Source organism: Sorex fumeus, unplaced genomic scaffold (genome assembly GCF_029834395.1).
Source record: "Sorex fumeus unplaced genomic scaffold, SorFum_2.1 ptg000002l, whole genome shotgun sequence".
In the NCBI taxonomy this organism is placed as follows: Eukaryota; Metazoa; Chordata; class Mammalia; order Eulipotyphla; family Soricidae; genus Sorex; species Sorex fumeus.
In genome coordinates this window covers 60,585,662-60,601,859 of record NW_026606059.1, presented here as the reverse complement: position 1 = coordinate 60,601,859, position 16,198 = coordinate 60,585,662, and the positions used below count along the sequence as shown (strand labels likewise).

The window sequence follows — 16,198 nt, the reverse complement described above, 5'->3', positions numbered from 1 at the left end:
GAAACCAAAATTACTTGTTAAAACTGACTTTCAAAAGAAACATACTGTTTCCAGATTCATATTTTTAAAATACTGTGCGTATCTGGAGCAGTTATTGTAGACATTATATTAGAGGCCAATGGTAATCTATCATATAACTCTAGGTTGATATTTACACAAAATAATATGATTTCTAATGGTGCCCCCAGAACTGTATTGACAGGCAAGCAAGTTAACCATTTGAGGAAATAACCATGAATTCCTCTTGGTACTTTGGCATTTTATTCACTAGGAGATTAATTGAGCACAGATCTAGATAACTGAATACATACCAGATGTCATCTACTGTGCTCAGTCCAGGGAGCGTGGTGCATCCCTGCCTCTAGAATGAAAGATTTTAGAAAGTGAAAAACATTCAAGAGTAAAAGAGGCAATTCATGAGCCATACATTGGAGGTGAAGGAAAGCTGGTTGGTGTTGAGGGCGTAACTCTCTTCTTGGTCCAGAAAAACAAATGGCTTTTCCTTCCTTGGAAATGTGGGTAAAGACAGATATTTATGGGGCAACCAGCTGTTTAATCAACTATCTGTGAACTTCAAATACAAAGTCTAAAGCATTTATCAGCAGCATTTAAACTTGCTCTCTGGAGTAAGGTCTCAAGACATGAATCTCCAACGTGGAGACCTGCATAATGGTGGCATCTCTCAGATACATGGTAGGAAAGCCACTCTAGAAGGGGCACCTGCACCAGAAAAGAAAAACACACACAAGAGCTGGAGAAATAGTACAAAGATTATAGCACTTGCCTTACGTGCATCTTTCCCAGTTCCATTCCCACATTGCAATTGGTCCCCTTACTTTCCAACACCAGAGGAATGATCCCTGAGCACAGAGCCTAGAGTAAGCTATGAGCACCACCAGTATGACCCCAACACAAAAATAAAACAAAGCATTAATAAAACAATCAGGTGAGAGAACAAACAAAGAGCCAAAGTACACTGATGATGGAGTTGCTGACGTGGCTGAAGAGCCAGTTCCAGAACACTGTCCAGGTAGGCTCACCTGTCTAGGAAATTGAAGGACAGCTAACTCTTTCTTTGCTTTACTCTGTGCTCCTGAGTCATTTACTATGATTGTGCCTTTATTTCCCCAGATCCCAAATAAAACCTGCCAGGCACGGAGGGAGGAAGCTGGAGTCAATCCATACTGTCCTATACATGCTTCTTGTTTTTTTTGAGAACCTGGGGTTGGGTTACTGAATGGGACTATAAGCAAGGAGGGCTGTAGGCTGATGGACTGTACTGTTCACTTTTGTTTCCTCTTCTTCTTTGTTTTCTCTGTTGACTGCTAAAAATGGGATCCAAACTCCCCTTAATAACCAGCTTAGGGAAAATATAATACCTCTTTTCTGAGCTGGTACCATCATAGCCCCTGAATTCAGCCTGGGAGGAGAGAGAATTTTTTAGCAAAGTTCATTAAAAGGCTAAGATTAAGTATCTCTTTAAACAAGGAACACGTTTCTTAATGTCTCTTGCTTGTTCTGGCTCTTCCCGGGGGGGGGGGGGGGGGGTCAATGATGTTCAAAGGCAGGCAGCTCAGACTTAATCATCCTGGGTCTAAAACTGGGGGGGGGGTACAAGGGTGTAGGGGGGGCAGCCAGTACAGGTTGAACAAGCTTCAGTTTTTGGTTGAGAAGATCTCAAGGAAGGACCACCCCTTATTGTTTTTTTCTCTCCTTTCTGCCCCTTTATTGTTGTTGTCATTCTCTAATGACCAAGAGTTGTGGCACTGACACAAACTTGCTTGCAGTGAGTCAGAGACTGCTTACTGCCTGGGGTGTCAAAATCACAATAGCAGGATCACCAAGTAGAAATCCAGGATCCGACTCAGTTACATGGGGTGATGCTGTGGATCAAACTTACAAGCTTTCTCCAGGCTCAGCACTCCACTGAAAAGAGCAACATTTACTAAGAAAGTGGATCAATTTTCACACCGGGGGTTGGGAGGGAAGCAAAATAGTGTGATGCAACAGGATGAAGGTGATAATGAAGGAAATCAGTCTGAAATACATAAATATTTCAAATGAATTCTGTGTATACAAAGTTACACAGTTATATGCTAATTATATCTCAATAAAGCAGGGAGAATCACGTAGTAAGTTTTTTAAATTCACACATTTTTTAAAAATAACAAAGAAAGTTCAAGTTCGGATATTTAGCAACTGAATTCATTCTTGCATGCAGGTTTTTTTTTTTCCTGAGTCAATTGAAGCATCAGCATTCTAGTCTTGCCTTTCTTTTTCTTCTTTATTTTCTCTCTTTTCTTCGTGTGTCCCCAGGCCTATCCTATGATCTTTGAGCTACCCTGATGTATCTTGGATTTCTCAGCATCCACCCCTGACTGTCATACAGCCCTTGGAGAAAGTAGAAAGAGTAGGCTGAAGATGTGATAATAAATAAAAGTGAGAGAAAGAACTGAACAAAACATCTTTTTTAGGTCTGAGGCTCAATTTTATTCCTGACCACTGTCTTTCTGTCAAACACCTCAAATAGGAACTCAACAGAACATATATTAAGTATCCAATTATTAAAGTGATTATATAAGAGACAAAACATTTTAAAAGAAATAAACGTATGTCTCTCAAAAGACACTGTTTTTCCGTGGTTCAGTGGAAGGCACTATTCTTCCATGTTACAGGTGAAGTCTGAAGCTTAAAAAAATAAAGGCCCTCCTGTTGATCGTCGATTTGCTCGAGCGGGCCCAGTAACGTCTCCATTGGAGACTTTGTTGTTACTGTGTCTGGCATATCGAATACTCTCGGTAGCTTGCCGGGCTCTCCGAGAGGGGCGGAGGAATCGAACTCGGGTCGGCCATGTTGGCTGCATGCAAGGCAAACGCCCTACCCGCTGTGTTAGAGGTTCAGATAATATTTATAAGCCAACAATTCCAAATAAATGAATGAGCAAGCTGTTGTATTCTCTTTTGCCTTGGTTTGTTGATAGAGAGAGATAAAGAGATGGATAGATAGATTCTTGTTTTTCAAACTTAGATACAGATTATCTTGGACATGAATTAAACAATCAAAAAACATATAGGTCTGGTGAACTACTAGGTTTTGGAATCACTGGGAAGCAATATTGGATTAGACTTATCCTAAGTCAAACTGATTTCTTCAGTAGGCTATTGCTGCTGTGTTTGAATTTACCAAAGGTATCACTGCACACTACCAAAAATATACATTTTATATTTATATGTGCATTTAAATAATGCTTGTGATATATGTACATGCTAAACTGATAATGTGGTGTGTGTGTGTGTGTGTGTGTGTGTGTGTGTGTGTGTGTTTCCATCTGCAAATATGCACCTATCTACATACTGTGTAGGTATGACTGAGGACTTCCCAGGGAAGGTCAAGCTGGTATCATGCATAAAGATGGAGCTAGGATCTCTCAGCTGGGCCAGTGTTTACAGAGTCTGTGGCTTTTTGCTGCCTGGCCTCTTCATCTGGCGGTTGGTCTTAATCCTTTGCTGCAAGTAGCAGCCTTATTTCTCATGGCTGGTTGCCACGTGGTATGTCGGTTGTTGCTCACAGCAGTTCAGAGCCATGCCACAGGGTTGAAACTGGGCACTGGGAGTTTCTACAAGAATTTCTTTAGCCCTCACTATTTGAGTTTGGTCTGTTTCAACAAACTCACCTAGCTGCTTACAGGTCTCCCTGTACCTGAGACTTAAAGAGCCCTAGTAATTGACTTCTGACTTAAGTTTCAGTTACTGCATTCTTTGTGAGCATATCCATTTGATGCTGTAGGTGCCATAGACACAGTATCTAGTAAGTACATTTTTTAAGAGCTTAGAGAAGAGGCCAGTGACCAGAGTAAAGCATGACTACAATATGGGGAAGAAAAGGCCCTCCTGTTGATCGTCGATTTGCTCGAGCGGGCCCAGTAACGTCTCCATTGGAGACTTTGTTGTTACTGTGTCTGGCATATCGAATACTCTCGGTAGCTTGCCGGGCTCTCTGAGAGGGGCAGAGGAATCGAACTCGGGTCGGCCATGTTGGCCGCTTGTAAGGCAAACGCCCTACCCGCTGTGCTATCACTCCAGCCCATACCCCCCCCCCCCGAGAGTATGGGGAAGAAAAATGAAGATAAATCAATATTTAACAAAATGTCTATCAAATAATATGCCTTGCCAACTTCAGGCATAGTAAAAAGTTAGTGTTTTTTAAAGCAGTGATTTTAAAGGCAGGGTTTTGGTTAGGCTGCTACTTATTAGTCAATCATAGCTTAATAATTTCCTACAAGCCAAAAAATGTTTTCGAAAACAAATTATAGAGATCCTTTCAGGTTGTCAGAGCAAAAAAATAATTTTAATGTGGGTTGTGGGTACATATTAATATTTTGAGGTGAATATCTCAAAAAAGATTTAAAAAATACCTAGAGTCACTCATTAAAAGGCATCGCTGTATGTGGGTGGCTGATTTCTTTAACACTTAAAAATGAATTTGTTAATTTAAGTGAATTCCTACATTATACTTATCACTTAATCTTCCTTTTCCAAATATTCACTATGTTTTACTTAATTAAGGGATTCTGCTTTTTGTGAGGCAGTTTCACCCACAAGCACATGGATTCTATGACATGAAAGAGAAAATTTTAGATATAGAACTATTCAAGGAAAATGCAAACACACATTTAGCTGTCAAAGGTTGAAAACGATTCATTGAGCTTTGCTTAAGGAGAAACTGGAACACAATGCTGGAATTTTCTAATTATTTTTCCCAGTAAATGCAGATAGGTAAAGGTAAAGGTAAAGGCCCTCCCGTTGATCGTCGATTTGCTCGAGCGGGCCCAGTAACGTCTCCATTGGAGACTTTGTGGTTACTGTGTCTGGCATATCGAATACTCTCGGTAGCTTGCCGGGCTCTCCGAGAGGGGCGGAGGAATCGAACTCGGGTCGGCCATGTTGGCCGCTTGTAAGGCGAACGCCCTACCCGCTGTGCTATCGCTCCAGCCCTGTGCATTTTTACTTTTCATCAAATGTACTGTTTTTATATAAAAATATACTGCCTTTGTCACTTACCTGAGATGAAGGGGTGAGAAAGGCATGTGAGCCCGCAAAGGGTTAACTTGCTTGCTAAGGCTGGACCCAAGGGCCATGCTCCTGACCTAGACAAATGCAGTAGATCCATCCTAGATCCTGAGTTTCAAGATCCACATCTTGTGTGCAGTTTACCTTCTCTCTCCACACCTAGGTAGGCAGTCTTCTTCACAACCCCATGAAACGCTCTGGTTCACCATGAAACCACAGTGCTTTTCGTTTTCCTTATCATGGTCATTTTCTTCAAGCTGTTAAATTTCATCAAAATTGTAAATTCCTTGCAAAAAGTATTTCTTATTTATCGTTATTGCCACAATGGCAGATACCAATCCTGTAGAGTTCTGCCAGATTTTTTAATAGCACAACAAATGTGAAGCTGGCCAATAAAACTTTTTCAGAGTTTAGTTTGCTCCTATGATTCCTACGTTGAAAAATAAAACCGTATGATAAAAAATGTGATTTTTTTCAATTTTCTAGTTATTTAGAGAGAAAATGACTTTGCATTTCTAAAAGGGTACTGATATTTATTTAGTCGAACCATTGTAGCAAGTTGCAATAATGTGTGTGGTGAGTGAACTTTAATTTGAAATGATGGGGACAGGTCATTCACAGTCATTTTTAAGCATGTTTTTTTTTAATTTATGTCAGAAGTATTTATCAGAGTCTGTGAAAGGAAATATTGGAGTCAAATGCACCATAGAGGAAGCTATTGGCATCTTGATCAGATTCTCTTTACCTAGCAGAAGGACCCCATGCCCTTAGATGTTATAACAACTCACAGCTGCCCTTTCCATCGAAAACTACCCTTGAGCACCTTGGCCACTGATAAAATATATGGGTGTATAAAATCTCATTGGGGCCCATTCTATAGGGAAACTCACATGAGAGCAACCAGTGGGATCTGGCCGAGATCAAACTTCTTCACAAAACAATTCACTCCATAATTTCTTCCCCTGCCTGCCTCAAGAGCTGGGGGAGAAGGCAGCTGGGATAGAGAAGGGATCACTAAGTCAGTGATGATTGGAGGGATCGCTCAGGATGGGAGATGTATGCTGAAAGTAGGTAAAGGACCAAACATGATGACCTCTCAGAAGACCCTAAAATCTCAGTGACATACACGGTCGCATGAAGTTTTTTAAAAGTAAATGTACATTTTTTTTTTGCTGACAATTCAACTCTGATAATACAACAGGGGAAGAAGATGGTAGGGCTAACTGCCATAGCAGAGTCATTTAGAAACTCGAGAGTTTTCCATCTTGAGATAATCCTCTGAAAAATATGACTTGGAAAGTTTCTGCAGAAGGGAAAAGAAAGTGGAGAATTACTCATGGGAAATCTTTACAAGGCAGAACTGTAACTGGCCACTTTCCACAGTCCAGCCATGTGGCCCCAGTCCAATTCCAAAGAAGACTGGGAGACCGTCTTTCAGGTGGCCCGGCAGAAAAGGACAAACACAAATGCTCTGCCTTGTCTACTTGTGGGTTTAGTATTCAGGCGTGGCGTGGCACAGGGTCTTTGCTCATCAAGGCTCCTCTCTCGACCCTTCTCATGTCACCTATCAGTCTCTCTCAATCTCACCCCATTTCCCTTCCTCAGCCACTCTAGTCTTCACTTAATCTTTAATCTGATACCTCAAGACAGGGAGAGATAAAACTTTCATGGGGGTGAGGAGCTCCAAGAAGATGAATTTTTTTATGAGCAAAGTGAGTGGGAAGAATCATGCCCTGGAAAAGTGGCATGGATTTCAGAGAGGCAGTGTGAGAGGAGTGAGGCAGCCAGGAGATGCTGAAAGTTACTCTGAGATGGAATGAATTAGTATGATAGGAGATGAATCCCAAGATGTAAAGCCTATTTCTGCATGTAGTAGAAAGTGATGGTTGAAACAAAATTTTATGGACCTATTATAAAACTTATGTTGAAAATCTCGTCACCCTTTGAGCTATAATAGACCTTCTATTATTAAGATCTACTTCTGTTCCTGGTGCTAAAGCAATAGTATAGTGGCCAATGGGCTTGCCTTGCGCATGGCTGACAGGTTTGATGCCTTAAACCTCCAATGGTCCCCTGAGCACTGTCAGAAGTGATCTCTGACCACAGAGCTATGAGTAAGCCCTGAGCACCTCCAAGTATGCACCTGGACGCCCCTCCCCCCAAAATGTCATTCAAGATGTTGTATTTTTAATATGCTTCATCTCTTCCCTCATTAAATGCTTAATCTCTTCCCTCGTATTACTAGAAGCAAACATAAACCCATTTGTTTGCCCCAGATTTGCACTTAACAATCCCACGACTGTTAATGCTGCGTTATTTCAGAAGAAAATGCCCTACTCATATTTTTTCAGACTTCACCTAAAGAATTTCAGATATTTTAATGCTCCTAAATTGGTAAGAGTTACCTATAGTCAAGATTTTATATTTCAGCCTCTCTTAGGTTCTGACAGTTCTTCTCTTTCTTTGTCTAATGATTAATCACCAGAAATTGATTTCCATTCTCATTTGTTATGCTTTCTGGAAATAATTTTTTAAGTTAATAAGTGGCATTTCTTACACTTACACTCTTGTACTGGACATTTAGGAGAGCCAACAGACACAAGGTCTTGCCAATGACAGTTCCCACAAAGAGTTTGAAAGCAAAGAATGCTTGGGTGTGCAGAGAAGGTGACAGGACTCAGTCCTACCAAATTAAATGTACAAAGTCTGAAGGTCAAACAAAGCAACTATATACTGATGTATTATGTTTCTTTACCCTAGGGCTTTCCAGGAAAGGAAGGATCTTCTGGCCCTCCAGGCCCACCAGGGCCAATTGTGAGTATTTCCATAAATGACTGGGATGATCTGTTCTTTGTCTTTTGGGGTGTGTGTGTGTGTGTGTGTGTGTGTGTGTGTGTGTGTTGGTGGGGGCAGGCGGTTAGGCGGTGGTGTCACATCAAGAAATGCTCAGGGGTTACTCCTGGCTCTAAACTCAGGAATTACACCCTGCAGTGCTCGAGAGATTGTATGAAATGCCAGGAATCAAACCTAGGTCAGCCACTTGCAGGGCAAACCCCTACCTGCTGTATTATCGTTCTAGCCCTGATGAGCTGTTCTTTGATGTATTTATTTTCATTCAAGAGATTTCTCTTTTGCTAGACCTTTCACTTCCACTGTCCTATTTACTAAGAGAAACGGTTCATCTCTTGATGCTGAGTTCTTCCTAAAACATCCTTTTCAGAACATAACCTGGTGGGCCAAAGAGATAGTACAGTGGGGAGGGTACTTACCTTGCACATGGCTGATCCCAGTTTGATCTGCAGCACTGCAAAAGGTCTCCTGAGAACTGCCTGAAGTGATTCCTGAGCACAGAGCCAGAATAAGACCTCCAAACAAACGAAAAAAAGTATATCCTAGGAGCTAGGGTATAGTTGAGTTGCTGAGCACTTGCTTTGCATGTGTGATGCCCCAACTTTGATCCCTGACACTCCAAAAAAGTAAAAAATGAAAATAATCTATTTATGTCATTTGAAAATTTGTCTCTAAGCCATTTTACCATAAGATCACCTGTATTGATTTAGTTTTTGTCAGACACATTTCTTGAATTTAGAGGGGGGAAAAAACCCCAAAATTAGAGCTAAACTGACAGCATGGAGACTTCTAAACTGATGTTACACCTATTCTTTTGATCATGGGGAACAAGAATAAGTAATGACTTCGGAAGTCTTATTGTTGAAGGTTTGGGGGAGGGGGAAGTGATCCCTGAGTGTGTGTGTGTGTGTTGTACCTTCTTGACACCTGATGTCTTCCAGGAGTCTGTGTGAATTTTCACCTTTATCCCATTTTCTTGCCTCTTCATTAGGGCATTCCTGGAGCTCCTGGAATCCCCGGGATCACAGGAAGTGTGGGTCCCCAAGGCTCCCTGGGACCACCTGTGAGTATGCCACAATAGCCACTCCATTGTACCATTTATTTCTGTGTTTTAATTTGCAAGGATCTCTGGTAGTTCAAACAATCTCTGGAAATCTAGAGAGAAACCCAGAGAAGCTCCTAGGATAAAATAAAGCTCAAACTCCTCTTTTGTCATGAATAAAGACAAATGATGCCATCAGGAGATAAACAGAAATGTTTCTGCCTGTGAAGTTTTCAATTATTTGTAATTTTAACAGTCTGGCTCAGTAAACTCAGTACCGTATTTATCGAGATCGAGTACAATAACTATGTATTAATTAAGCCTGACTCAAAGGTGAAAAAATTACAGACCTAAGAACTTCAAGGATTATTGAAGATGAGAATAAAATTTTCTTTCCTAAATTCTATTTTTAAAAAAAAGTTTCCATTTGGGGCTGGAGCAATAGCACAGCGGGTAGGGCATTTGCCTTGCACATGGCTGACCCAGGTTCTATTCCCAGCATCCCATATGGTTCCCAGAGCACTTCCAGGAGTAATTCCTGAGTTCAGAGCCAGGAGTAATTCCTGTACATCACTGGATATGACCCAAAAAGCAAAAAAACAAAAAAACAGTTTCCATTAAATCACATTTACACATAAGCAAAAACAGATGGAAATAAAAGCATAAGAAAAAGTACCAATTACACACCACCACCACCACCACTGCCCCACGTATGTTTTTTTGTTTGTTTGTTTGTTTGTTTTGCTTCCAGTCTCTTAAGCTGGTATTTATTTATTTATTTATTTTTTTATAGATCATTCAAGGTTTTTTTTTTATTTATTTTTTTTACAGTTGTAGATTTACAATTTTTTTTGTGCTTGGGTTTCAATTATACAATGATCAGATACCCATCCCTCCACCAGTGCCCGTTTTTCACCACCATGGATAATATCCCTCCCACCCCCATCCCCCCATCCCCCCCTGCCTCTGTGGCAGGGCAATCCCCTGTGTTCTCTCTCTCCGTTTGGGTGTTGTGGTCTGCAAAAGAGGCATTGAGTGGCAAACATGTTCAGTCCATAGTCTACTTCGACATGCATCTCCCCTCCTGGGAGGATCCTCCAAACATCCTTTATTTGGTGCTCCCTTCTCTATCTGAACTGCCCTTTCCTCTAGGATACCCGGCTGGCCTCTAAGTTATGGGGTAATCCTCCTGGTGCTGATCTCATTAAGCTGGTATTTAAATGTGACAATGTAAGCTGTTATAAAGTAGGAGATGGCAGATAGAGAAGGGACCACCAAGTAAAGGGTTCTTGGAGTGCCCGTTCGAGATGGGAGAGGCGTGCTGTAAGTAGACTATACACCAAACATCATGGTCACTCAATACCTCTGTTGCAAACCACAACACCCAAAAGGAGAGAGAGAGAGAGAGCAAAAGGAATGCCCTGCCACAGAGGCAGGGTGGGGGTTGTGGGAGGGATACTGGGATTATTGATGGTGGAGAATGGGCACTGGTGGAGGGATTGGTACTCGATCATTGTATGACTGAAATGTAAGCAAGATAGTTTGTAAGTCTGTAACTGTACCTCACGGTGATTCAATAAGGAAAAAAGAAAGAAGTAGGAGATGGAAGAAATTTTTTTAAAAAAATGAAACCCCTGGGTGTGTTTCCTCATCTGTTCGGTGAAATAGTTGCATTATAAGTTTCCCAAGGCCACATTTGGTGGTGCCTATTCTTCATAGGAGTGAGTATTTGTCAGAATTCTGATATATATAGTGATATATTTAGCCTGAATCAGTGAACTTGAGAAACAGGTGTAGAGATTTGTATATTATTGCAAGCTTTCTAAAAGTTTGGAGTAAAATCTGAAGGGTAAAAGGAAAGGAGGTTAAGAACTTTATTCCCATCATTGTCATAACAAATTACTACAATCTCCATGCTTATAGAAACCTAGATTTATTTTCCTATAGCTCTATGGGTCAGAGGCAAAGAGAGATCTGGCTAGGTTATAATCAAGATATTGGCATTTCCATTTTGTAGGTTCCAGGGTAATTTCCTTCTCTGGCTTCTAATGACCACCCTGTTCTTTGGTTGGGGACTTATTGTCATTTCCCTCATCAAAGCATATCCCTGACCATCCTTCTCTCATCTCCTTCTCTGAACAAAGGCAGATAGGAGTGGGAGGAGGTGAGGAACCTATGTGATTGCATTCATGTCACCCAAATCATTCTAGAAAATCGTTTTTTTCTCTTTTTATTCAGTCTTTGGGTCACACCTGGTGATATTCAGGGGTCAGTCCTGGTTCTGTACTCAGGAGTTACTCCTGGCAGTGTTTGGGAGACCATATGGGATTCTGGAAATCGAACCTGGGTTGGGTACATACAAGGCAAATGCCTTATCCTCTGTACTATCTCTTCAGCCCCAATCCTGTATAATCTAACATAGCATACAATTTCTTAACAAAGTTACATTTTAAAGTTTCTTTTACCACCTAAAATAAAATACCACAGGTTTTAAGGATCCAAGAATAGAGAGGTAGGTAGTAGTGGTCGGGAGAGGGTGATTTTTCTCTGCTAAAGCCATGAACAGACCTAATGGACAGATTATTCCTCCTTCAGAAAGACACCTTCAACATCTAGATATCCATGTTCTACTTTACTCTTGAAACTCATGTTGGTAAAACTATCATCCTCAATGTCCTTTTCTAGAGTATTATACGAGGTCTTAGTAGTTTTTTTTTTCTTTTTGGGTCACACCCAGTGATGCACAATACACAGGGGTTAATCCTGACTTTTTGTGTCAGGTATCACTCCTAGTGGTGCTCAAGGGACCAGATAGGATGCTGAGAATCGAACCCAGGTCAGCCGTATGCAAGGCAAGCACCCTACCTATTGTACTATTGCTCCAGCCCCCAGTGTTTACAATTATTCTCATTTTTGTGAACTCAGCATGGTATGCTGGGGATTAAACCTGGGTTGGCCACATACAAGGAAACCCTTCTTTGCTATAAAATTTCTCCAGCCCTTATAGCTTCTCTTTTTAAATAAATTTAGTAGTAGTTCACAGAAGAAAATTTGCGCACATTTAAAATAGAATCCCAAATGCTATCACTACATATGAGCATGTGCCTGGAAATATACACTGATTACCATACTTGTGGACACAGACCCGCAACACACACACACACACACACACACACACACACACACACCTGTTTCTAGCACTCTTTGACTTCAAGTTCAGCTATTCATTCAGTTCTAGGCTTGAAGAAATATTTAAAACCATTATCTTTGATGCCAGGTTTCAGTTTACTTCCCAAAATGTGTTCATAAGGACAGAAATTCCAGAATATATTAGCTGTGTTCAGTTAACAATAGGTTTGGTTTAAAAAAAAGAATCAGAGAGGGCTAAAAAGGTAGGACAATGCTTTCCTTACACACACCAACTCTGATTTGCTCTGAGCCAGCACTGAGCTCTGAGCACTGCCAGATGTGACCCAACACCCTCTCCCCACACAAAAAAAAAGCATCAGAGAGAGTTATTACTAAATCTTTTTCTTATAAATTTATAAGAGAGTTTAGACCATCAAAGACATTGAAGCATTTTGAAGTGAAACAGGAAAAATTTAAATTTGGTTAGATAATTGGCAGATGTGGGCATGAGAAAGAGCTCAAAGGACTGAGCGCGTGCTTCACATCCAGGACTCCACGTTCCATCACCAGCACTGAATGGGCCTCTGAACTCAGCCAGGAGTCACCTCCCAACAGGCCAGGTGTGATCCCAAAACAAACAAAACAAATGGGCAAATTTATTTGTGCATGTGGCCGCCTTGTCTTTTGAACTCATTTTTAAAGCTCTTTGCCGTTTTTCTTTCTTAACCTCTTAATGTACTTATTTTTAAATAATGTGATTTATAGCAGAATCCCTATGAATGTTTCAGTTATAAAATGTTACTGTACCACACCTGCCACCTGAGTGTCAATATCTCCCCAGCCCTATTTGCACTCTGACAAGCAGCTCCTAAAACATGATGGCCTTAATTCAGGCTGGGCTAATCCTGTTCCAGGAGGGATGGATGGGGACCTTGGGAGAGGACAGTGGCGGGGTTGAGAAAAGACATAAGACATGAAGTATAGTAATAAGTAAGTCCCGGTCTAGGCACCTTTTCTAGATTCAACACTATATAGGGGGTGTACAGAGCCAATCAAATACCACTACTCCCCCTCTCATGTTAAACACATATTAACACTATTATCTCCAGGCTGGAGTGATAGCACAGCGGGTAGGGGGTTTGCCTTGCACGCGGCTGACCCGGGTTTGATTCCTCCGTCCCTCTCGGAGAGCCTGGCAAGCTACTGAGAGTATCCACCCCCCACCCCACCCCCCACCCCGCACGGCAGAGCCAAGTAAGCTCTCCGTGGTGTATTCAATATGCCAAAAACAGTTAACAACAAGTCTCACAATGGAAACGTTATGGTGCCCGCTCGAGCAAATCAATGAACAACGGGAGGACAGTGCTACAGAGCTACAGTGTTATAAATCAGCAACAAAGGGCCCTGTGGGTAGCATGAAGGGCCCCAGTGCCGCTGGCACTTTGATCTGAGGCAGAAACCATTTGGCTAGTGGGCACCGGGCAGGGATGCGACAGGAGGCTTTGGGCCTCTTTTCAAAAGCTGGTTGTTCTCTGAAATGTTGAGCTCAGACTCTGCCTTGTGCTTTGGGCTGGGAGCGACCAGATGCCTGCAGCTGCCACACTGGCGTGACTCGTGAGGCCGGCCCCAAGCCACGGTGTGAAGGCCCTGATTGATTTCCCATGGATGTCTGTCTAGGAAGGCAGGTGGGAACGAGACCAAGAGAGACAGACTGGCCCCGTGAAAATAGCAACGTTTCCTACTGCTGGTGCCAGGAACCTTCGCGTTCCTGCTCTGCTTTCAGCCGCCAGCTTCCCAGGGCCTGTTGGACATCGCTGCTGTGGTCAGAATAGTAACGAAGCTGGTGGAAGAGGCAGCTTCATGCTGCTCGGGTCAAAGGTTTGGCTCTCTAGTGGTCCCACTACCACTAGGACCGGGTGATTGGATGAGAAGACAGGATCCCTGGATGTGACCTTACCAGCTGCATGAACGCATCACTTATACTAGTCACCAAACTTCTCTGGATGGCAGATTCCTAGTGTGTTTGCTTAAAAAGAAGTATTTTTTTGTAAAATTTGCATATGAACATGAAGACTTAAAGTCCTGGTAATTCTGAAGATGACCAAGATAGTTTTTCACTTTCTTGGAAAATCTAACCTTCATAATGTTCTTTTATAAACATGGGTAAAATAAAAGGCAGAAAGTGACAAGTTGTTTAGACAAAAATAAGGAAGTTGCCAGCAAGTTCCTATGAGACAGGCAGAAGACAGAGAGGCAGGAAGCCCCCTAAACTAACAAGGTGGGGAGACCAGCCCTGGGAGAAGGTGATATTCCAATGGGATCTTATAAGATCCCACCCTCACTTACAAAAACAGGGTGACTGCGTTGTTTAGTAAAACAAGTATAGGGGACCCCTTTCCTTTGTGCATTTTAATATTTTTGGTGCTCTCTCTGGCTTCATAATCTCTGATAAAACTTTCTTTGGGACACTTCTTTTCTCATCCCTGTGATCACGAGGACCCCTTGCTGGTGTGAGAAATAACCTACCTGTCTGAAAAATGCGCACTTGGTTCTTGCCTAGAGTGATCATTTCCAACTATTATTGTCATACTGGTGCCTTTTCTACCCTAACTGCCCTTTGCTCCCCCCACACACTTGTGGCAAGCATCCTGACTTGTGACAAGCATCCTATTGAAAGCAGGTAAAGGAACATACAGGATAACTTTTCAGTATCTGTATTGCAAACCAAAAGGACAGAGAGAGAGAGAGAGAGAGAGAGAGAGAGAGAGAGAGAGAGAGAGAAGGGGGGAAATGCCTGTCATAGAGGTAGGGGGCAGGAGGGGGAGGGAATCTAGGGGCACTGGTGGTAGGAAATGTACACTGGTGAAGGGATGGGTGTTGGAACACTTTATGACTGAAACCAAATTATACAACCTTGTAACTGTGTATCTCACTGTAATTAAAATAAGTTAATTAATTAAAAGTTTTTTAAAAATAGGGGCTGGAGTGATAGCACAGCGGGTAGGGCGTTTGCCTTGCACTTAGCTGACCTGGGTTCGATTCCCAGCATCCCATATGGTCCCCTGAGCACCGCCAGGAGTGCATGAACCTGGACTAACCCCTGTGCATCACCAGGTGTGACCCAAAAAACAAAAAAAAAAAGGTTTTAAAAAATAAAATCAAAATACATAGACTCAGAGACTTGAAGATCAGCAAAAGCAAGAAGGCTCTGACAGCTGATGATTATGGGCTCACATGATGAGTAAACACAAAGTGGTCAGAACAGACATTATAATCCTAGTGCAGAAGTCCCTCCTCTAGTTCCTTATTGGCCAAATACAAATAGAGTGTACAATTTTCCTGGACTCTGCCTACGTTTGATTAGATAATTTGAATACATTCACCCCTGGAGATTGGTTGGGTTCCTAGCAATGATGTTTGGTTGTTTCTTCCTCCCACCCTTGTGGACTGAAAGGCTCCCCTGGAATATGCTTCTAGCCTGTAGGCAGTTTCTACATTGACTCTTTCGTAATATTCTGTTCGTTCAAACATCCTTGGTGGCCAGCTATTGTGCAGGTATGTTGCCAGCAATTCTCCATATAGGGTTAATTGCTTTGTCTTGACAATGGATCCCCACTGACTTTATTTCTGTCACTGGTCCCCTGGCCTCTGCAGTTCCCACCATCTGATGATTTTAGTGCAACTCTGATGAGTCCTGTCCTGCCTCGCATCTCCTCACTGGAATCTAACCCCAAAGGATGTGTAAACTCAGTAAAAGTAGCCCCTCCTCATAATCCCTACCTATTCATTTGCTCTGGAAGTGCTCTGGGGATAAGGTGTTGTCAGAGATCAAGCACAGAATTATCTACTTCTGCATGTGTTCATCTCTCTCTTTCTCTCTCTCTCTCTCTCTCTCTCTCTTTCTCCCCACTACTCCACCCTATGGGTCATATTTTTGACAACTTAGTCACATCATCCATCTTGCTTGCATCTGAGTTGTCAACCCAAAGTAGTCAAAGTTTCCCCAAATACGCGCCATAGGACACCATTTTGGAGGTTGCTTTGTTGGTTTTCCGTGTGTTCACCGGTCTGCTTGTCTGCTTCCTTTTTCTTTCTCTACCTGGCAAGC

General features: G+C 42.1%; 1 protein-coding gene across 1 annotated transcript in view; it reads left to right on the top strand.

Annotated features, from left to right (window-relative positions):
- COL14A1 (collagen type XIV alpha 1 chain) overlaps positions 1-16,198 on the top strand; it is a 253,116-nt gene that overhangs the window by 192,922 nt on the left and 43,996 nt on the right. Inside the window, exons 41-42 of the mRNA XM_056108162.1 lie at positions 7,830-7,883; positions 8,911-8,982. Of these exons, the coding sequence (XP_055964137.1) occupies positions 7,830-7,883; positions 8,911-8,982 (126 nt within the window). The remainder of the gene's footprint in view (positions 1-7,829; positions 7,884-8,910; positions 8,983-16,198) is intronic.